The sequence below is a fragment of the Poeciliopsis prolifica genome, unplaced genomic scaffold (genome assembly GCF_027474105.1).
Source record: "Poeciliopsis prolifica strain line A6 unplaced genomic scaffold, Auburn_PproV2 SCAFFOLD005, whole genome shotgun sequence".
NCBI lineage: Eukaryota > Metazoa > Chordata > Actinopteri > Cyprinodontiformes > Poeciliidae > Poeciliopsis > Poeciliopsis prolifica.
Window position 1 is genome coordinate 7,598,121 of NW_026562380.1, and position 22,519 is coordinate 7,620,639.

At 35.9% G+C, this 22,519-nt stretch overlaps 1 protein-coding gene across 5 annotated transcripts in view; it reads left to right on the plus strand.

Annotated features, from left to right (window-relative positions):
* khdrbs2 (KH domain containing, RNA binding, signal transduction associated 2) overlaps positions 1–22,519 on the plus strand; it is an 82,723-nt gene that overhangs the window by 32,508 nt on the left and 27,696 nt on the right. For 3 of the 5 annotated variants that reach the window (XR_008605962.1, XM_055029831.1, XM_055029834.1), the window contains exons 4-7: positions 6,552–6,698; positions 15,072–15,199; positions 16,792–16,866; positions 17,371–17,554. Coding sequence is in view for 3 of the 5 variants with exons in the window: in XM_055029831.1 (XP_054885806.1) it covers positions 6,552–6,698; positions 15,072–15,199; positions 16,792–16,866; positions 17,371–17,554 (534 nt within the window). In the remaining 2 variants the exon portion in view is untranslated. The remainder of the gene's footprint in view (positions 1–6,551; positions 6,699–15,071; positions 15,200–16,791; positions 16,867–17,370; positions 17,555–22,519) is intronic. The other 2 variants (XR_008605963.1, XM_055029833.1) reach the window with 1 other exon arrangement.

Genomic DNA, 22,519 nt, shown 5'->3' on the forward strand with positions numbered 1-22,519 from the left:
ATACATTCTAGTGACTATCTTAAAATATTGCATGGGTAAAATATATATACTTTTCACTTTACAGAACTAAAGGGGAAAAAAACATTTTTTCTTTCATGTTGTTTCTTAGCTTTTGTCAATTAGGAATCGAAAGCATTGAATCTCCCTGACAGAGCCATTTATCTCGTTGACTTATGGTCCCCTGGGACCAAACCAGGCGTGAGGACAGACTGCCTTCTGGGGCTTATATTCATGCTTATAACAGGTCTCAGAGTGTTCCTATTGAGTTTCAGTGCTATTATTACTGCAGCCTTTGATTCAGACATCTTGACATGACAAAAGACATACAGCCTTCCCATGTCTTCACTGAAACTGGACCTCTTCGTTTCATTACAAGGGAAAGAAGGGGTGAGAAAAATAATACAGGGGCTTTTAGAATGACTTTAAAGTGGCTGTAATTGATAGTTTCACAGAACCATGAAGACTATTTGACAATGTGAAAGGGTGTTTTTGCCTGGATTATCAGACGGACTTGTGGCTACCCACAGCTTAATGGAGTTTTGTGCTTTATAATAACACATTTCATGTCACTGCTAAGTGCAGCTGCCTGCCCAGTTCCAGTGTTCATGTACGCAGGCGGCAGCAAAAAAGTTTTGAAATCTAAGAATAGACTTTTTGCTGAAGGCAAAGCTGTTGCAAAAGTCCTTAGAATCAGGTATTCTACTCAACAAAACAAGGTCTACAGGTGGAGAACCTTTAAAAGAACATCTAATATGCCCAAGTCTACCTATTCAAAAAAGTTCACCCTGAAGAAGACCACAAGATGTTAAGACCAATTTCATAAGACAATAAAATGTCATCATGATCCCTGCAATTGTCTCTTGCTGCTGCTGGCATGACAGTGCATGCAATCAGAAAGAGACTAAATATGTTTAACTTCCACAGTGAGTGTGAAGGAAATATACATATAACTGTGTCAGAGTTTTGCAAATAGTTATCTCATGAATAAGTTGTTTGTCTCTCTACTGTAAGCTGGGAACAGAATGAGGTGGACCATCCTGTTCTTGGAGAAACCGGTTTCAGCTAGTTCAGAAAGACCCCTCTACTCCCTATCTTTAATTTTCTATTTTATGACTGACCTCTACCCCATTTTGACTAAAATCAGGCTGCTGCAGGTGACAAGTTGGAGGTATCCTGAAGCACCACTGAGACTCTTCCTCTTTGGAAAGGGTGAAGTGATGCTACTTTCTGTGTAGTTCTTTATATGTACAGGTTAAAATACCCAACATATCGGCTCATGTATTAGTACCGAAAACAGCCAATACAGTCCTGTCAGTTTGGTTTGCACATATCACACATTAATATAGTGCTGTTTTAAACCTTAACGGATGTAGAATGTTGATGTCATAAGTAAACGTGTGATACAACGTTCTGGACAGAAAGAGCTCCTTGTAAACTCTTGTTTTGGACCATTAAAGTTTCTCATGCTGCTGCAGTAGAGAAAGAAAGCAGTCATTAACCGCATCTTTATTAAATCGCAGAGAGGTATGTAGCTTGCTGAAGATCTAACTGAATAATTTGTATCAGGAGTGTCTAAAGTCAATTCTCAAGGGCCAGTATTCTGCATATTTTAGTTCTTTCCCTGGATTAACAACACACCTTCATCAAATGATGGCATATAATGAACATTAACATGCTGGGGAGGCAGTATCTACCATGGAGATGAACCAGGGAGAGCCCTGAAACATGCAGGATACCTGCCTTTGAGGATTGACTTTGGACACCCCTGACTTACCTGAAATAATGTCAAGCTGAATGTAAACATCATTCATCTTATGTCCAAATGGCTGTCTGTAGCATCCACTCATCCCAAATTCTGTACATGGTACAAAATGTAAGTTGGAGGAATCCTACTTGTATGAGAGGATAGTTTTATTTGGACGGAGGATTCTTGTATTCAGTTACCAGAACAGGAGACAAGTCTGGCTTAGATAAAATACAGTATTTCAGGAAAAAGAAATCTCAAACCAACTGTGAAGAATAGAGCTGGAAGAATCATGGTTTTGGTATGCTTTGCAGCAGCAGGACCTGCCCACCTCACCATTAAAGGGCCCATAATAAATTCAAATTCAAAAAGGCAAAGCACAGGCTGAGAATTAAGAAATGTAAAGTCCCTGGCATTTTTAAACCCAGATCTTGATTCCAGTGAGATGTTTGGTGTGATTTGAAATGGGGCTGTACATGCAAGAAATGCCTCAAGCATCTCCCAGCTGAATGTGAGGAGTGAAAGCTGATGTCAGAGACTAGAAGAAAAGAAGCTTCTTTTCTATCAGACAGATGGAGTTATTTCCACCAATGCTATTAGGGGTTAAGGTTTCTTCACGTGTTAAGACTTCACACCATCTAAAATCCCTTTGAAACCTGCTTGAGTTTTCATCGAACTGCTGTCGTTAAATACAACAAGAGATGGTATCAATCATTATTATGGTGCTTTGGTAGTAGAAAAAGCAGCTGCAACTCACATGAGTTATTTTCGCAACATTTTCTGCAGTCATAGCTGCTTGTCAAGCAATAGCCATGCAAACAAACATCGACCATTGAGTCTGAGCGAGCTACTCAGTGGGAAGAGCAGACTTCACTCACCTGAAAATGATGTAGACTCGATGTGATTCGGGACCTTAAACATTCAGCAAAAAAATCTTTTGAACTTGTGCATGGATGAAAATTTATTTTAGATGCAAAATCAACTGGCGTCAGGTCCAGGTCAGGACACAATTTGTTCCAAACATTCGGCACAATGGACTATGACCAAAATTAATCAAATCCTATATGCAAATGAGGTAGTCTTTGTTTAAATAACTGTTGCTATGTAAACATTAATTTCTTAATCTATTTTTACAATATGCTCGTATCAAAAAGATGTTCATTTATTGTGTCACAAGCCTTTTTCATGCAGACTGACTTTTAGACAGTCAGATTCCTGCAGACAGAGGCTTGATACCTTTCAGATTTAGGAGTTTTTATTTTTGCGGTATTGATTTCATCTACTATCTGAGCTGGTCTGAAGGAGATGCAACTGACATCCAGAGGACATGGATAAAAGCCATCCTGTCATTTAAGGCAGCTGGCCACTTGACAGTGTTGAGCATTCACAGCCAAAGTCCAATTCTATATCACACATATGTCAGTGTCTTGCAGCCAGCATAAAGTCCCCAGTTCTGTGGTTGAATGCATCAATACCCCAACATTTCATCTTTGTATTTCTATTTTTTTACCTCAGAATAGTTCATCTGGGATATGTGTGTATCAAAAAAAAACTGAATGTTGCATAAATCTGCAAAATTCTTGCCAGTCTACTATTATTACTTTGGTGAGAACGTGGGCAGCGGCATTCTCGATCAGCTGGAGCTGATTTTTTAGAGAGTTCTCTAAGGACACTGTTGCAGTAATCAATGCGACTAAAGATGAACGCATGGATGAGTTTCTTAGATCTTGCGGGGACATGAGTCCTTCAATCCTGAAAATGTTCTTCAGGTTATAGAAGGCAGACTTTGTAACTGCCTTTGTGTAGCTCTGAGGTTCAAGTTAGAGTCAGTTGCTACACCCAGATATTTGGCCTTATTGCTCATTTCCAGTAGTAATAAATGATGCTGTGTGCTGACTCTAGATTGTTCCTGTTGAGGTCCAAAGGTAACTTCAGCCACTCCTGAACCAGAGACAATGTGAGAGGCATCCTACCTAAGGAGAAAAGGAACTGGACTGTTGTAATTTGTTGACTTTCACCTCCCAGTCAATAAACCAGCATGTATTCATCAGGTTAACATGAGACAAAAACACAAAGCTTCTTGATGTTCCCCCCCAAGATAAATCAAATACTGATGGTTAGAGAAAATGATATCGCTTGAATTTTCTTAAGGTCACAAATGCCTTAAAGCTGCAATGGAACAAAATTATTTAAATTCATTAAAGAGTCAAGCATACTGCAGGAATAATAATTATTTCTACCGTAATTTGTGCTGTCTTCTGTTTTGCTTTTAGAGATCTTGGAAACAAAGATGCAAAGACAGTCAACATGCAGGTTTTGATCAGATCCATAGTGATCTGACAGACATGCAAAGACTGCTAAAATCCTGGAGTGCTTTTAATTAAAGACGACCTCTCTTAAAGGGCAAAAACAGTTCTGCAGTGTGAGGACAAGAGTTGGAATCCACAATCAGGCTGATAGGAAATGAGTACATGACTGATACTCCCACCTCCACTAAAAGCCACTTGTCCTTGAGTAAAGAACCCAACCCTTAAGTGCTGATGTTTAAGATGGATCAATTCAGACAAAAAATGGAAACAAGTTACATTTCTGGTCAACAGTTTACACACACTGAACATTTTCATTTTTGGTATTTAATAATATTTATAAGTCAAAGAATGTGTTTAAAACTTATACAGACCATAACTTAGCCACGTTAAAGGCTAAGTTATGGTCAACAGAATCATTCTGTCATGGTTCTGTTGATTGATTTTTGTTTTCATATTTGTGCATCTCTAACAGTTACTGTTCTGTTATTTACTAAATTAACCTGTAACAATAATATAACACTGATAATTTTTTTTTTTAAGTTAATCTGGACAAAAGTTCTACAAACATGTGTTATGTTCAAAGTATTAATGAAGCAGCAGGTTCACAAAGATACTTTTAAGAAAGTGTTTATACTATATTTAGTTTATCTATTCATTTTCAGTCAATTTAATAGATTAACTCTCACTTTGCTCAGCCACTTTGTGTCCATGTTAGCAGTGGGATTTTACACTTTCATTGTACACAGAAATGCGTCTGCCAGTTATGCAGACACAGCGGTGCGCTCCACCACCCATTTATTGTGACTGGGATGATGGTAAATTTATTTTCCATTTCATCTGTAAAGCATCAACTACAGCAGTCCACTGTGCTCAGACTATCCGCTCCATCCATATAAATACATCTACTGCACACTTCAATGCCACTCACCCCAGAGTAGTCACCAAGAAAAAGCTATGAGAGGATAAAGGTTATCCTGTTCGATGCATCGCACCAGTTCTATTAAGAATGCTTATTGGTCCCCCAAAGAACAATAAAAACCCTGGACATTTTCATCGAACTGGAATGTTAAGATGCTAACATTCAAGTTAGCAGTATAATTTGATTATTTGTGCAGCATAAATAATCACTTGGCCAGAAAAACGCGTGCTTAATAGTAAAACGGAATTTAATGAAGCTTGAAGACAGGAATTCCAATAATCAAGATACTCAAATCATTCATGGAATCGCTAAAAACAATCCAAAGATTAATGCACTTAAAAATTGCTTCCAATGTGATTCCAGGTGTTGAATATGAAATCCAGATAACAATATACTACCACAGTTAAATATGGTGGAACATGCTTGGACTTTTTTATGTTTGACATCAGAATTGATCATTTCCCACATTTTCTTCATTTGTCTAAGCATCCGTTGTGCCAAATATTTTTGGTAAATCTCCTTTAACTATTACTTTTGGAATTTACTGTAAATGTGATTGTTCTTTCCAAAAGGGCTGAAACAGTTCCTCCATAAATTTGGGTACCTTGATTAAAAAAATCAGAGAATTTTGACTATTAAAAACAATTAAAAATTAGGATACTTCTCAGGAAGAGTGAGCCATTGACTTTCACCTATTTTGCAATGCAGCTGATTGTTAAAAACATTGTGTACAACTGCAAGTTTGAAAGATAAAAACAAATGTTAAATTGTATTTAAAGCCAGTTCTGCTGCTCCCAAGTGGCCAAAGCAGACACAAACTTAAAATGCTGAGTTTACTTTAGAAAACAAATGATCCTCCCAGCAGTTTAACATTTTTTTCTGTACAATTTACGGGATCTACTTTAAAAGAAAATATCTGAAAGCTTTGGAATGTTCATCTCAACACTAGGTTTATGGAAGCAAGTGTGGTTTGATGACTAATACAAAAAGAACAACACTCAAAAAATAACATAATTGGATTTGCAGTTTGTCTCTGATGATTAAACCTGTCATTTCCTTTCCTAGAAAAAAAAGATGACTCAAGTTTTGTTGCAACTTTTAGCATAATGATGATGAAACTTAAATATTGTCGTAATGTATATCTGAACACTTCCCAGTGTGTTTGTGATATTATTTCACACTACTGCCTCTTCCTATGACGAGAGATTTGATGTGGTGCCTTTCAAATAAATTGTTCCTGCCTCATGAATCTTTTTCCACATTTTCTCATTTTATGACTTCAGGTTTCAATGTGTGTTATTATGATTATGTGAGTTTACTTATGTGACCTTATGTGAGAAACTGACACTAAGAAGTGAAAATCCAGATTTTAAAGTGGACGTGAAAAATTCTATTTATGAATTTTATTTTGAAATAAAATGTTGAATAGGATGGCATGCCTTTGTATCTTGCTCCAGGTCCTTAACTTGAATAATCAGTAGCCCAATAATATTTGTAACCTGGGATATACATATTAGTTTAAAATTTGACTTCTGTTCAAAAAGGCAAAGTCACTTCACTGACTCCTTTATTTTTACAGGAAGAAGAATTACGGAAAAGCGGGGAGGCCAAATACGCCCACCTGTGTAATGATTTACACGTCTTAATTGAAGTCTTCGCTCCACCAGGAGAGGCCTATTCCCGCATGAGTCATGCCTTGGAGGAAATTAAAAAATTTCTTGTTCCAGTAAGTTTATTACTTCACTCACTCTCTTATTTTTATTTTTTTATTATTTTTCTGTAAGAGAACAATAGTCACTTCTGCTGACTTGATTGTTTCTCCACCAGACCTATTAATTTTTTGCTGGGCTGAGAATATGCAAGGTTTTGTTTAGAGAAAAAGAAGATACACGTATGACGTTTATCTCTGCTGCGCTACATGTTTTTTTTCTTTGTTCCAAAGAAAAAAATAATATATTCTGCAATTAAAATGCAGTATGAAACAACTTGCAAGACTCTAGCAACTCAGAGCCTGAAGAACTTTGCTGTAATTAGTGTGCATGTTGTGTACTCTTGCTGAGTCTAAGCTGTAAATATTAATCAAGCTTTGCAAATGTGACAAGCCTAATAGAGGAGTTGTACTGGATGAATCTACTTTATGGGGTTCACGCTTCTTCCTGTACTGAGCCAGCGCGCTGTATGCAAACTGGGCCAGCAGGATGATGATGCTGCAATAGCACTGAGCTAAAGCAAATACAAATTACTTAACACCGAGTGCCAAAAAACAAATTAGTAAAGGATTATAACCTCTTTCCAAAGAGGTTAGGATGCCATATAGTATAGACTGAAATAGAATGAAGTGATTTGCAAACTATGTAAATCTTCTATTTAATTATAAAAGTGCTACAACAACATGATGTTAAAAGCTAAAGCTTTTTGAGCACGCACAACAGCTAGTAGTTTCTTTTTTCATCCATTTTTTTTAAACATGCTCGGTCACACATTAAGTTAAGAAGTTTTCACGAGCAAGGACCACACGTTTTTTTATTTATTTATTTTTTTCATATTTGGACTATGTTATGTATTTTTGATAACTTAACTTTATTTTTGTAGTTTTTGATTTTGTAGTTAATATATGTGAAAACACAAGGATGATGTTTTTGCATCCTTGTGGCGACCTTTTCTTTGTCTACATTGTGAGGGGGCCACTGCTGCTAGTGGGGACAAATCCTGGTCCCTGATGTTTTTGAGTTTGGGACTAAGGTGTGAATTGAGTTTTGTTTAGGGTTTGGCTGTAGAAATGAATGGAAGTCAATAGAAAGTCCCTGCAACTATGTTTGTGTTCATGTGTCCTACATGTTTTTTTTGTGTTTTAGAAAGACTCTCAAAAAAAAAAAAAAAAAAAAATATATATTATATATATATATATATATATATATATATATATATATATATATATATATATATATATATATATATATATATATTATATATATATATATATATATATATATATAATATATATATATATATATATATATATATATATATATATATATATATATATATATATATATATATATTATTATTGTGCCGCGTTTTCTGAGGCGCATTTGAGAACAACTCTTGGCTGCATTTTGCTGCGGTCTTTTTCAGTGTGAAAGAGAGATTTCACACCTCACCTCCCTCCAGGTCGCAAAGCATTCCACTCCACATTGTTTGGCCATTTTTGTAGTTTGAGCAGCAAAATGGAATATTATGGTGGCATTATGGTGACAAAGAGGTAAAGCACAACCCATGACCCCAACATTGCCGTCACCCGGTCTGATAACCTTTGCTGCATGTCTTCCCACCCTCTCCTAACCAACTTCCTTGTCTGACCACTCTCAAATAAAGCCACTAGTGTCAATAAAACCTATGAAAGAAATTGAATGCTCTACAATTTTCTACCAACAGAGAGAAGCCTTTTATTTCCAAATTTATGTCAACAAACATCCAACATGTGCTCGCCAGAGTCGGATTTACCAAACTGATCACCTGGAAGTCATGACCTTATTTAGCAGTTCTACAGCAAATATGGTGATGTAATAGAGAAGAAAACGTTATAGACAATAGAGAAAAATAAACAGACTGAAAAACATTAGCCATAAAGAGTATAAATATATCCACGTAGCACAAGGAGAGATTAAATAAAAAGAAATTTGCTCTTCTAGAAACTCAAAGTACACAAATAGATGCATTTATGGGCTAAAAAAGTGGAGCTGATATGTACTCTTTAAAGACTTTAGAACTTGGATAATGTGCTCTATTTTCTTGGTTTTAATGAGAACATTACAGCAGTGATGATGAAGATTGAAGACATAACCCCTCGCATAAAAGCGCACTCACATACCAGGATCATGACACCAGTGGTACATGGTCCATCTGTAACCAACACCATAAGTAGTTTTTTGCAACAATAAAGTTGCAAAGGTCTTGGAAGAGTTTCTGATTTTTGTTTTTACTCATTGTGAAGTGGCTTTTGTGTGATACCTCTGTAATGAGAAACCCTCTGAAAACCATCAATTCATTTCCCATGGTTGTGGTAGGGCTGGACAATATAAAAAACACATCACAATACAAGGGTTTAATATTTGTCAATATTTCGAATTATTGATAAATTATGAATATCTGAAATACTGCCATAACCTTTCCTCTTCATCCACAGTTTATTCTTGAGCTGTTATTCTCTATTTCTCCTTTCACTCCTCGCATTTTTTGTTTCTAAGCAATTTTGAGGCAAAGCTTGAAACTGCTTCTGTGCCAGTTACTCCACAGCAACTGGCTCAGAAGACACTTACTTGCCTTGGTTGTTGCTTAGCTGGCTGTGAGAGGTTGAGCAGCTATGGCCTTTCATCTGCCTACATCTTTCACAAGGCTGTGCAGTTCAGTGAAATTATTGAACATTTTATGAGTGGGCATTTTATTGCTATTGATCAAGTGTTTATCGATATACATGTAATATTTCTATCTATCTATCTATCTATCTATCTATCTATCTATCTATCTATCTATCTATCTATCTATCTATCTATCTATCTATCTATCTATCTATCTATCTATCTATCTATCTATCTATCTATCTATCTATCTATCTATCTATCTATCTATCTATCTATCTATCTATCTATCTATCTATCTATCTATCTATCTATCTATCTATCTATCTATCTATCTATCTATCTATCTATCTATCTATCTATCTATCTATCTATCTATCTATCTATCTATCTATCTATCTATCTATCTATCTATCTATCTATCTATCTATCTATCTATCTATCTATCTATCTATCTATCTATCTATCTATCTATCTATCTATCTATCTATCTATCTATCTATCTATCTATCTATCTATCTATCTATCTATCTATCTATCTATCTATCTATCTATCTATCTATCTATCTATCTATCACATAATTAAAAAAAATAAGCAGTTCACAGTAAGCCCAACAGAATAAACCTTCATAGAGGCAAATAAGGTGATGAACAAGACATCTGGAATGATGTGCATGTTTCACACATTCACACCGTCAGGGATGCTCTTTACTTCCTGTAGTGTATATATATATATATATATGTATATATATATATATGTTTATACACATATGTATAATTAATATATGCACAACCTCTGCAGTTTCATGTTGTCTGTAATCAAAACATTCATTGGAAAGTGTACATGTTTGAATATAAAATAAAAACCCTTTGCAACACCCCTGTCATGCTCAAAGCTGTCATGCTCACAATTTAAATTTTACTTTAGTAGCCAATTTGATTCCTGCTGTGCCTTGCGCTGTAATACTGTCATCCACCTGTCCTAGTAAAAAGGAAGGGAATTTATTTATTTTTGTGGAATAAAAATGCAAATGTGTTTTGTCAGTGTGAGAATAATAAAAAGAATACTGCAAGCAGAACTTCTATTCTAGCTTTATTGCTGCAGTTTGGAAAAAGATGTGTTGCTGTTCTTTTAGATATCGCAGCCATGTGTTTTAATTAGAATAAAAGTAGATTGGACAATAAATGAAAACATATCCACATCCATGAGGGTAAACAGATTGTCTCCTTTGTGAAAATCTCCCACCACAAATAATGATGAGGAATCACTGAAAATGGACCAGTTTGCAGAGTTTTTTAGAAACTGACATTGTTGCCATACAGGAGAAAATACTGTAGTTGCAATTGGTAAAACGCCTTATCCTGTCTTAATTTTGTAAAGCTTATTCTAAGATAAAGCACTGATTGATAGGGGGGAAAAATCATGTTGGTTTCATATTGGCTGTTGAGGTGTTTGGTGTTTGAGTCAAGTCTACAAATATTTAGTTAGATTAGAGCAGTGTACACCTAGATTTAACAAGCAGCCTCTCTATGTGCCAACTAAACCTAAAAATAAAGACATTGTACCTTCTGTTACATGGATCTTGCTTGTTGCCTTAGGGATCTTATGGATTTGCACACAATGCAACACAACAGGCACCTGTCAGTATCTATAGTGACAGATGTTTCCCGCCTCCAGTGAAGAATAAAGTCACTGTCCTGCTGTTTTCCTTTCTTACTGACATTCTATGCATTAAAAGCTGTGCTGTAAAAGCCAAGCTGTCAGGTTATTTCTAAGCAGAAGTCGCACATTGATGAAAATTACATGCATAAAGCTGCATGTCGAACACATAGAATGACAACTTAACTGCTTCAGGTGCGTTAGCATCCACAGCTCAGTCCAGATACTATTACATGTTAAAAAGACACAGGGCTTTATTGTTAATGTCCATGCTGCTGCTTAGGAATACCAAAAGAGTTTTACAGCATGGTTTTTAATGCATAGAATGTCTATAACAAAGAAAAACTGCAGGACGGTAATTTCATTCATAGATATAAATATCCACTTTAGAGTTTTGTTTCAGGATTAGAAAGACATACAAATGCAAATGGAAGCGCAAATACCCCATAAATATTTTGCAGAGTGAGAGGCAGTTAGGAAGAACAGGATATCCTCCATGTATATGGGTAGCCCTGCTGCTTTAATCTCAGCCCAAATGGCAGCAGATTAAGGGTAGCACAAATGCCTGAGGAATTGTTATCAGAGCCTCACCAAATAAAATATATATAATTTAGTTGATGCATAATTTGGTTCAGGGCTGGCTTCTCATTAAAAGCTCGACTGATTAGTTATCTAGTATGAAAAGGTGTGTATTGGACCCTTTTTCTTAATGGAATTTAAAATATTAGCACCCAAAATTGTTAAAGCTAGTTAAGAAAAAACTAATAAACAAAATCATTCAATGATTTGCTCTTTTTCCTCCTCACTGGAAGAGGCTAACATTCTCAAACATTTGTAGATGTTCAACGTGTACGTGACTGTATTTCACACATTGTGACATTTTTTCAACAAATGCAATGTTGTGAGGACAAATTGCTCCTTAAGGGGTCCCTGTAAGAGGAAGTGTTTTTTTGGATTAAGTTTAGGACGAGGGTATAAGTTGAGTTTAGGTTAGGATGAGGTACTGATAGTTGTTAAGATAAAGGTATCAGCATTAGATTATAGAAATTGCTGGAAAATGAATGGTCTCTGAAGGCAGAAAGACATGCTGTGAATCTATGTGTGAAGCATCTGGCTTTTGATGAAAAAAAAAAAATGTTGCACTCTTTTTTCTGCTACCACGAGTCATAATGTGTTCCAAAAATCCTCCTGACCTGTTTTATCATTTCACGCATAATTTCTTGTGAAACGATACATGATACATAAATTATTCTACTATTTTATGATTCAGTCCAGTTTTTAATAATGTTTTCTAAATTTTCAGCAGGGATGAATAACTAGAACATCAGATTTTGCAAAGTCGAAATAGCTGGTTTTGTCCTTTGGCATTAAAGATGCAGAAAAAATATAAAAAATGTAACTAGCCAACAAAACCATTTAAAAAAAACACATATTACCTTTTAAGGCCTGCCACGTGAAGATTTGTGGAAAGTAAAGGTGCTTCAGTGGATTCATTTAGGTAGCTTCTAATAGTAAGGAACAAGTGGTGCTAAATGCTTTTAACACAAATGTCATTCAAGCAGTCCAAACTCCATTGTTTAACTGTTTGGTTGCCATAGCAAAAACAATGTTTGGACCACTTGAGTGACAACCATGCTAACTGTTTTGCAAAAGAGTAAGGGAAATATGTCAATCCAATGAAAAAGGGTGAACACATTTGCAAGAGGTGTCTTCTGCTCTGCTGAGATAGTGATGTTGAAAACTGAGTAGATCCCAATTTCTTTAAGCAGGTCGAAGCAATCAAGATAAACTGTGAAGAAATGTATGTGAAACAAGTAATGCTGTGTAATAGACCTAGAACCACGACTACCGGTATGACCACCCTTCTTCTGCTGACCTTGTAAAGTCTAACTTTAGCTTCATGAACAGCGGTGAGGCTGTTCAAGGTCATGCATGGTCAGAATTAATCACAGAGAGCAAACAGTCAGCCCAGAAAGGGCTCCGATTGGAGGTTATCTCTGTGCACTCATTCTAGCACCTCTGTCAACAGTCAGTTTTGACGAGCTCTGGCTGCTTTGTTGTCCTTTGTATGAGCTGCCAGCTTCCCTATTAAGAGCTCCACCATTCCTTTTCAAGAAAACCAAGTCAACAAATGCAGCCTTAGTGGTTCATTAATAAAAGGAGTGCAGCTTTCCATGTGCGGCTTGATAAAGGTGCACATGGGAAAAAATTATGCACAATTTAAATGTCAATATATCTTTGGGCTTTGGTTTGATAGATCTTCACCTGTTTAGGTTCACTGTAGAAGTCTCAACATTTGTGTGATTTAGTTAGAAATATGTGTCACTTTGCTTTTAAAAAAGAGTTGACAGATATATATTTAAAGTCAACGAAGAACGCAATTCGGCTTTTATTTTATTTGTCTGATGTTGAAAGCTGAGATATATTATTTTTATCAAACAGAAGTGATTAATAGATAAGATTATAACTAAATTAAATGATCTGAAAATTTAAATGAAAAACTAGATGTACTGTTTATTTCCACGACACTTGTGAACTGTGATTCACTAGAAATTGGAATAATTATCAGTGTTGTCACTTTCCATACCACCAGGTCAAATACACAGAAAAACAAACAAAGTCTTACTGATATATCTGTCAAAAATATAGGAATAAACGACAAGGCAGCAAAGCAAATCTTTTAATACTTCAGAGAAATAAGCCTGTTAGTATGTCAGAGATGACAAGATAATAGATACTTTGTCTTTGTTCCTCTGTCTGCTGTGTAATGATCCATATTTAAATATGAGCTGAAAGAAATAATTCAAAGGACAAAATATTTAGAAAAAAATCCTGAAAGCATAAAGTACAAACTATTAGATTTGTTAAGTGCGTCCGAGGTTAAAGTGCTTTACCTCATTTGTACATTTAGTCATGTTACAACCACAAACTTTATTTTGTATGACAGACCAACACAAAGTTATGTGTAATTATGATGTGGATAGAAAATAAGAACAGAAATCTCAAGTGTGTAAGCATTTCTATCCAATCCCCTTTTGTCTGAAACCTCCAAATGAAATTCAGAAACTACATTGCTTTTTCTGTAGTTTCTGGATCAGTAAAAATGAAGCTGCTCTGTAAAGACCCCCAAGGTTTGCTAGAGAACATATGTGATGAAGACCAAGAAACATCAGTTGGGTAAAGCTGGAGTATTGTTTTTAAGAAAAAAACAATATCCTAAGCCCTGAACATCAGGAGCCCTGTTGAAATCACCATCTAAACATGGAATGTCCCTAACCCATTGCAAATCTAAAAAAAAAAACAAAAAAAACATGACTGTTCACCCAGCCTTACAATAATTAAGGAGAGCTAAAAGTGCCAAAATAACGATCATCTAATTGTCCAGATCATAACTGATCATAAGCTATTATGCAAAGAAGAATGAGAAATACTTTCCTTCCTTCAATATACAAAGCTGGTAAAGACATACCATAAAGAGGTATTGATTTGACGGAGTAAAAGATTGCTCTCCAAAAGCATGATGCAGGGAATGGGCTAAAAAAATATGTGTGTATTGATTTTTTTTTTTTAGATTTCCGTTTTTACTCTTTAAATTGAAACCCATGTATCATTTTTCTTCCACTTCACAAGTATGGACCACTTCATACTTGTGATGCTGGTCTATCACATAAAATTCCAATAGCTTGTGATGATGTCTGGCACTGTAAAAAGGAGGAAATGTGGAAAAATCAAAGAGGCAGAAATACTCTACAGGACTCTATTTTCTGTCTCCATACATGGCAACACTTTTGAGTTCTGAAAAGTGTTGATTATTTTTTTAATTATTTTTACTGCAGTAGGCCTTCTGAGCAACATTAATTATGCTTAATGTGTGTGTCAAGAGCAATAACTACCTACTACACTATGTGTGCCACATAAACAAAAGACAGCATGCTTCATCAACTATTTAATGCCTAAGAACAGTGTGGTTTTCCTGTGTGTCAAGATCATTTTCATTTAATGCTGGTAAAGCCATCTGTTGCAGTCAGAAAACAGGTGTCCTTTCTTTTAGTGTGTGATTTTGCTCTTTTTGCTTCCACAGGACTACAATGACGAGATTAGGCAAGAGCAGCTGAGAGAATTATCCTTGCTGAACGGATCAGACGAGTCGAGCAGAGGGAGGAGCATACAGGGGAGGAGCCTGAGGACAACAACCACAGCATCCACAATGTAAGGTGGCAACTTAGATTTGAACCGAAAGAAATCCTTGAATAAAGCTGGTGAATGTTATATATAAAATGTGTGGTCGACAATTACTACTGTGGTAAATGAAAAAACAGATAAAATTCAATAGTCCGTACTGAACGTGTCATTAGCTCAGTCTTTTTGCCCTTGTTTGCTCCTCTGGTATATGTCTGCACTTCATTCAGAATATAAATTGCTCTCAACACACAGCAAAGAAAACACAGCCATCAAGTTCATCAGATGTGAGCAACTTTAACCTAGTGTTGCATCAGGTCACAATCTATCTTTAATCATTTACTAAATCTGGCTTTTAACTGCAAACACAAAGAAAAAGACTACACTCAGTGCTTCACTATAACCGTAACTTGAACTTGGGTCACATCGAGTCAGAGGAACAAGTTGACAAAATTAAAGTATTACTTTAAACCTAAATCTGAATCACGTCGGGCTCAACTATATATGTTGTCAATATTAAGTTCAATCTTTAGTTGTGTTTGTAGATGTCTGTTTATGAAGACTGCATAGCAGCAGGTCGCTTTTTTAATGTTTTTCCCATCTTTCAAAATTTCTTTTGCTTTCAGGGGGCAGATAATTTTTCACATTGTCTGCCGACTGCAAGCAACTGTGGTGTGGAGAGAAAATACATTTTTATAGTCCTGTATTTTGCTTGAATATGTAGATATAGACATATTCTTTCCCTAAATGTGTGCATACTTGCTCATATAAAAAATTGCACAAGAGCTTGGCAGCACAATTTCAGAAGCAGAATTTCCTTTGGTGCTCTAAAAAATGTAGCTATTTTCTAGAACACCTTCAAAAACATGTCTTGAGTTTAAATTAGATTTATATTCAGTGAAGAGAAAGAGGGGAGACACATGGCTGTTTAGACCCATAGAAGGCGTATGAATATTTGTTAATCCTCTGACATTTATCAGCCATAATGCGTCATGCTGTAAAATTCAATGCCCTTATGGATATTCTGGAGCTCAGCAGGATGTTGTGAACGAGGTACATTTCAATAACAAAACACGAAGTGTCCACCTTCATGGTGAATTTTCAGATTAATTGGTTCTGTAGATTTTCTTTCCCGTATTTCAATTCAATTTCCACCATGTTTCCTCGAGGGAGATAGTGTTAAGTATTAAAAAAAGGCTTTTTTTTTTTCCATGAATTTTTTTTAATACCTTAATCATTCACGTTAGACAGAAATCTCTTCTCTTCCATGTATCCAGAGTTTGGGGATCTAAGCGGCACCAGACAAAAATAGCATTTGATTGACTTTGCCATATATTCAGCTACCTGCATGAAACACCTTTAAAGCAATTTGTCTGTAATCCACCTGAGCCGTGGCAGTCCCTCAGGAGAACGCAGGCACATTGTGCCATGACAGCATGGCCTGATTCAAGCAGTAGCTAAATCCAGCACAACCATGGGTTGCTCCCAATTCAAAAAACATCCCCACTACTTCCCTACCATGATTTCCTCCTCATACTGTAACGATAAGCAATTTTTCAAAGCTCCATGAAAAATATGCCACCAGAAATTCCTCTTTTGAGTATTTGTATTTTGGCTCCCAGTGTGCTGCTACCTAGAGGAGGATGTGCCAGAAGGAAGGAAGGTGTTCTATCTCACCTCAGGGAGAACGTTAAAAAGTGAGTTAACAATGGTACATCCTTATCGCTGCAGCAGTTTCTCTGTGGAGCAGTTGCTGGACAGTCACACTGTTATTAAAGAAACAATATGGCCTAAATTCCTCTTGATTGCCCCGGTCCTCTGGCCTCTCTGCTGGTGAATTCAGTAATGCTGTTAATACATGTGTGCCTACAGCCTTAGGCAGGTGTTCTTGTACAAACAAGAAGGTACTGTTCAGACTCACTGAAAGAATGGTGTTTCTCAGTCATATTTTGTGTAAGTAAAAACAAAAAAATACTTATGAATTCTCTGATGATTGCACAATTTACCTCAGTAGTTTTTTTTTCCCAGTTTATTTTACCTAGAGTTAAGAATGTTACAGTCAGGCTACGCATATGCCAAGATAAGAGAGATCTGCCAGATCTGTCTTAATTCTACTTTCTTGCAAAAATAACTCCACCTTTGACAACAACAAAAAATGCTGTGAGGCAAGATTCTGAGTCTGTGCTTGTTTGTTTTTGCAGGGGCCACGGAGGTTCAAGCAGAAGAGCAGCAACACCACGAGGGACAACCGCAGCCACACACAGCAAACTTCCCAAAACTGCTCTGACGAGGGACTTGCAAGCTCCAAGGGCCAGGGGGGCAGCAGCAAACTCTGGATACAGGCCCCCACTGTTAGCAGCCACACATGAATCATATGATGACTATGTAAGTCCAATCCTCTTTACTCAAATGCAGAAAGTCTCTCTGGTGGAAATTTGACTCAATCAGAAATGCTCTGATCCACTTCGATGTGCTCTGGATGAGTGTGGCTTTTTATGAATGCTCATCCTACGACGTGAGTTTGCAAAAAATAAAGCAATAAGAAATTATCCCTTATTTTAGTTAACATATTTTACTGTGTAAATTGTACACTCCAAAATTATCATGGATAATCCAAAAGATTTTTTATTTGCAGCAATAAAAGTCTGATGTTCCGCAGATGCCAAGTCAGACATTGACGTATGAATGCACGGTTTTTGCAAACTAATTGTGAGAGCTGGCCTTTCTGCACATTCACAACTGTCAACTAAAATGCGATTCAGCGCTGTAAAACTGAAAGTACTGAACTAAGCTGAAGTTTACTCCATAAGCCACAAGTTTTGCTTCATAGTACCAATCTTTGATCATGTTCACTAACTTATGGCATTCTGCATGGGATAAATAAGATAAAAACTATTCATTGCCATTATTTTACAAAGCTAACAATAATCTATAATTGTATTTATGAGTGTATCTCAAAGGTTTCATACAAAAGACATAGGTGATAAGACAATAAATGATCCAATCTCTTTCAAAGTGAGGGAGCCTGATTTAGAGAACATGATTGAAGTTTTAACATTCTGCAATCAACTTTAAACCAATTTATTTAGAAAGCACCTTAAAAACGACCATTTTAGTTTAAGTGCTGCACAGCAAACAAAGCAAAACATTGCAAGAGCAAAAAATAGAAGAAATAGTTAAAAATTAATGCACAAAAAATCACACTAAGAGTCTTTGTTTTCATACATTTAGTTATTTGTGGTTCTCCTTATTGGAGCACAGTTTAAATCTTTTTGTTTTATTTGAGCTGTAACTAAACTTAAAACAGAGAAACAATGCCAAAAGAAAGAATTCTCTACAATAAACCACGCACACATTTTTTTTCTTGTAACACATTGGATACTATCAGAATCCTGCAAAACTAGTAACATTGCTTTTGCTTTGCATGCAAACAAGAAGAAGATTCAAACTCATTTATCAGAAATAAGCAATAACACCAGAATGATGAAAATGTGCAGAAGCATAAGGCACTGGTGTGTTAGTGCAATACAAAAAGTACAATAAATAGTATTTCCAACAGACAGCTATAGCAATGTTGCAGAACTGAGGCAGAAGAACACATCAATCAATACAAACAAACAGCATCAGCCAATAAAAAGAGATATTGGAAACATTGTACGATCAGGGACTAACAAGACACATCAATCCATTTTCTTTACTTGCTTCATCTCATTCAACAGCTGGAAGGCTCGTGCTTGTCAGCCGTCAATGAGAGAAGGACAGTGAACCACCTAAACAAGTCGCTGACACACCAAAAAAAAGTAATTTAGAGTTGCCAGTTAACCTTAACGTGGATGTTTTAGACAGAGGAAAGAAGCTGCTGCTGAAAAAAAATGCATCACACACAAAAAGACCCAACTGAAATCATTCTGGTTTTTAAATTCTAAACTTTTATATTAAAGGGGAGAATTTGCTTTGTGAAGTTGACTTTTTCAAAAACAGTATATTATGTTATTACTTTGCTAAAAACACTGCTTTGATTATTTTATGCAATAGGGTGCATTTACACATGTGCTGTTCAAAATGATTGTTAAATAACAGTCCCTTATCAATTAAAAGAAATTAAAAACATTTTTACAGTAAAACAAAAAAAAAGTAAAAATCCCAGTTGAACATTTTTATCCCAATAAATAAGAAATATTTAAAATTTTAATACCACACAATATGCTTAAAAGACCTGAAAGAAATTCATGTGCAACATCACCTACTGTTCCTCACTGTTTCAATCAAAGTAACATGTTTCTCAGTATGTTAATGTACATGGGCAGAAGTGAGTCATCACATACATTGGAAAAATTATTTCAAATGAGAGCAAAGAAAAAGCTATTTATGACTGAACACAAAAGAGCAGATTCTGACTAACTCAAGAAAATAATGAAGGTATTGCTATGAACTTCAGATACACCAGTGCGCCTTTAAGAGCCACAGCTTTAGATAGCATCTGTAACTTGACTGACAAACACCTTTTCCAAAGACATGAATTTTGTATTTGCATTTACTTTATCTGAGCTATTTCCCAGTGCCTAATAGAAGGGAGGGAAACTATGTTGGTCTCCAGAGTGGAAAACTAAATATTCACAAATAGGATACTTTTTTTTTTTCCGCAAATGAAATTTACAAAACAGCAGTATTGTTCTTTAGGAATTAAATAAGCATATTGGTTAGAATAATAAATCACATACATTGTGAAAAGTGCCACTGAAGGTCTCCCAAAGGTAAAAGTGTGTGCAAGAAGACACAAATCCATGAAGCCCTCGGCGGTAAATAATTGCATCACTAAAATGCAAAAAGAAAGAAACTCTAGATAAAGGGCCTCTTGGTGCCTTGATTAGCTTTCTGCAAAATCTCTCACATTACTTGAAATAGTTCTGGGTTTCCATGTTGAAAAATTATGCAAGGCCAAAGCTGAAAACAAGCTTGTCCTGAGATCTGAGGGATCTTTCAAGGTCATTTTACAAAGAGAACACCAGAAGTAAGCTCCAAGTTTCATCCAGATGAAAAAAGGCAACACTTTTACCAGTCTATTTCCTCAGCGCTTTCCTGCAAAGAGAGAGAGAAAAAAAAAGAAAGAACCCATGTGTGCAGGCAGTTGAAGATTGGGCTGTCTGCATGGGGAAATGCACAAGCGTAGACTCATTACCAAACCAAATTGAGTCCTGATGCAGAGCCTGTGTATTTCTGAGGAGCGAAAAAGCGAAGCATTTCTTCTCTTTGTAATTGGAGGTTGGGAAGGAGGCTGGAAGCAGGGAAACGAGGGGATTAAAGAAATATGAGTTTGTCCTGAACACTCCCTTCTCTCATATCTCATTTTGCTTTTTTTTTTTTTTCTTTGTGACATAAAATAATTACATTTGAGCATGCTTGAAGATTGTAACAGGACCTTTTTTTTAACAAAGATTTGATTTAGCTTAATTTTCTATTCACTAAAGTTATTGAATCCTGCAATGCGCAACTTTAGCATGGTTTCCCTTTTCATCCAGTATTTTCTTTTAGGAAAATATTATGTGCATGAGCATTATGTATTATCTCTAGAGGATATTCACTGGTGGATTTTTGTCAAACTGTCAGTCTGCCTTATAAAGGTGATACTCAGGAAAAGTCTGAAACTGTTCCAAATTGAGTGCTTTATTGATTTAAAACTGTGAAGGAAATTTTTAGGAAGCTGGCAGTTATCATGTATCAGTGTTTGCTCTGGAGTTTGTGAACTTAGTGTTTTTCTTTTAATATCCTGCCGCAAATCCGACTTTACTGGATCCTTTACACCAATACTTTGTTCCTCCTGGAGTGCAGCTCTTTGTGTGAAATGATTCTTGTAGTTTCTTTTTTCCCTTCGACTAATCCCCGGGAGACTATAAAACCAGCTGAGAATTGATCCCACTAAGCACCGTCTGTGTAGTCAGAAATTAATATAGCTTATTCTTCTGAGTCACCATTCATTTCCAGTGTTGTGGAAACCACACATTGTTCGCGTTTACTTTAAGACAACACATTTTATGATTACAATGTGCTATTGCTTTCTGCTGTATTTTTAGTAAACTTCATATAGTCTACTCTGCTGTTGTTTTCAATGAGGCAATACTTTTCATTAATAGATACCGGTATTCAAAGAAACACAACACTTTAGAGTTCAGTTTCTCTCAAAGTAAAAAATATGCATTTGACATGATATTTATGCACACTCTTCCTGTGCTGCTTCTCTGATTGCCTGCATCTAATTCAACATTTCATGATTTCTTTTGTACGAATCCATCTTTAAAACTCAAGGCTGCATAAGTTTCTATTGCAAATGCACATCTGATTTATCTTACATAATTATAGACCTGTTATGGCCTTGTTTTGCAGTGGTAGAATTTGAAAATTGTGTGGTTCTCTTAAAAGCTCCAGTACTTAACTCTCTTCATGACTTCATTTAGTATAAATCCAGATGAGCTTCTCCCTGTGGCTTAAGCTAATGGCTAGCCTAAAAGCAAACTTCTACCATTTTAGAACAACAAGAAAGGTAGGACATAGTGCAGTACCACTTTTCTTCTAGAGTTTAATGTGTCCTTTTGTGGCGTAGACTAGTTTGTTTCACATTCATAAGAAGCTAACAGGGATAAATATATATATGTGGATTCTTTATCTTGCTGTTGTACTTACTGACTGTATGACAGATTTATGTTTCCATAATATTTGTAGCCTTTTTCCATACCTTCATGTGACAGGGAGACTCTGGAGACTGAGGTGATAAATGGACTCTCTCATGCTGTCATTGAAGTTAAAGCCAATGCAGTGACAGTAAATGTTATTCTACATTTTAAAGGACTGCAACTCTTCTGAAGTGAGTTGTCTTTATTCAAGGGTCAGAACAGATCATTATAATTTGGCATCACATCTCTGCCCTAACACATTAATAATAACAATAATAATAATAATAATAATAATAATAATAATCAGCAACTTTAAAAACTCAAGGTCGCCTTACATTATGAACAACACATAACGGCAGCATCATTATTGAAAGACACAATCAAGATATTAAACAAAACAGAAAACCATAAATCTACGGCAGAAGCAATACATAACATTATGCAGGATTAATAGTTAGGATAATAATAAATGTAGCATCCAACCCAAGTAACTAGACAGTTATCCTCACTCAAAGCGAGGCGGTACTCTGAGTGGGACCCTGGGAACATTAGCATTTCACTAATAAACAATTATGGACAAACTGGGGAAACGCTTCCTTATCAGCTTTAACCTTTTATACTGATTTATAATTTTTAAATATGATGGTGTCTCCAATAAGCAAAAAAAAAAGAGCTATTTTAT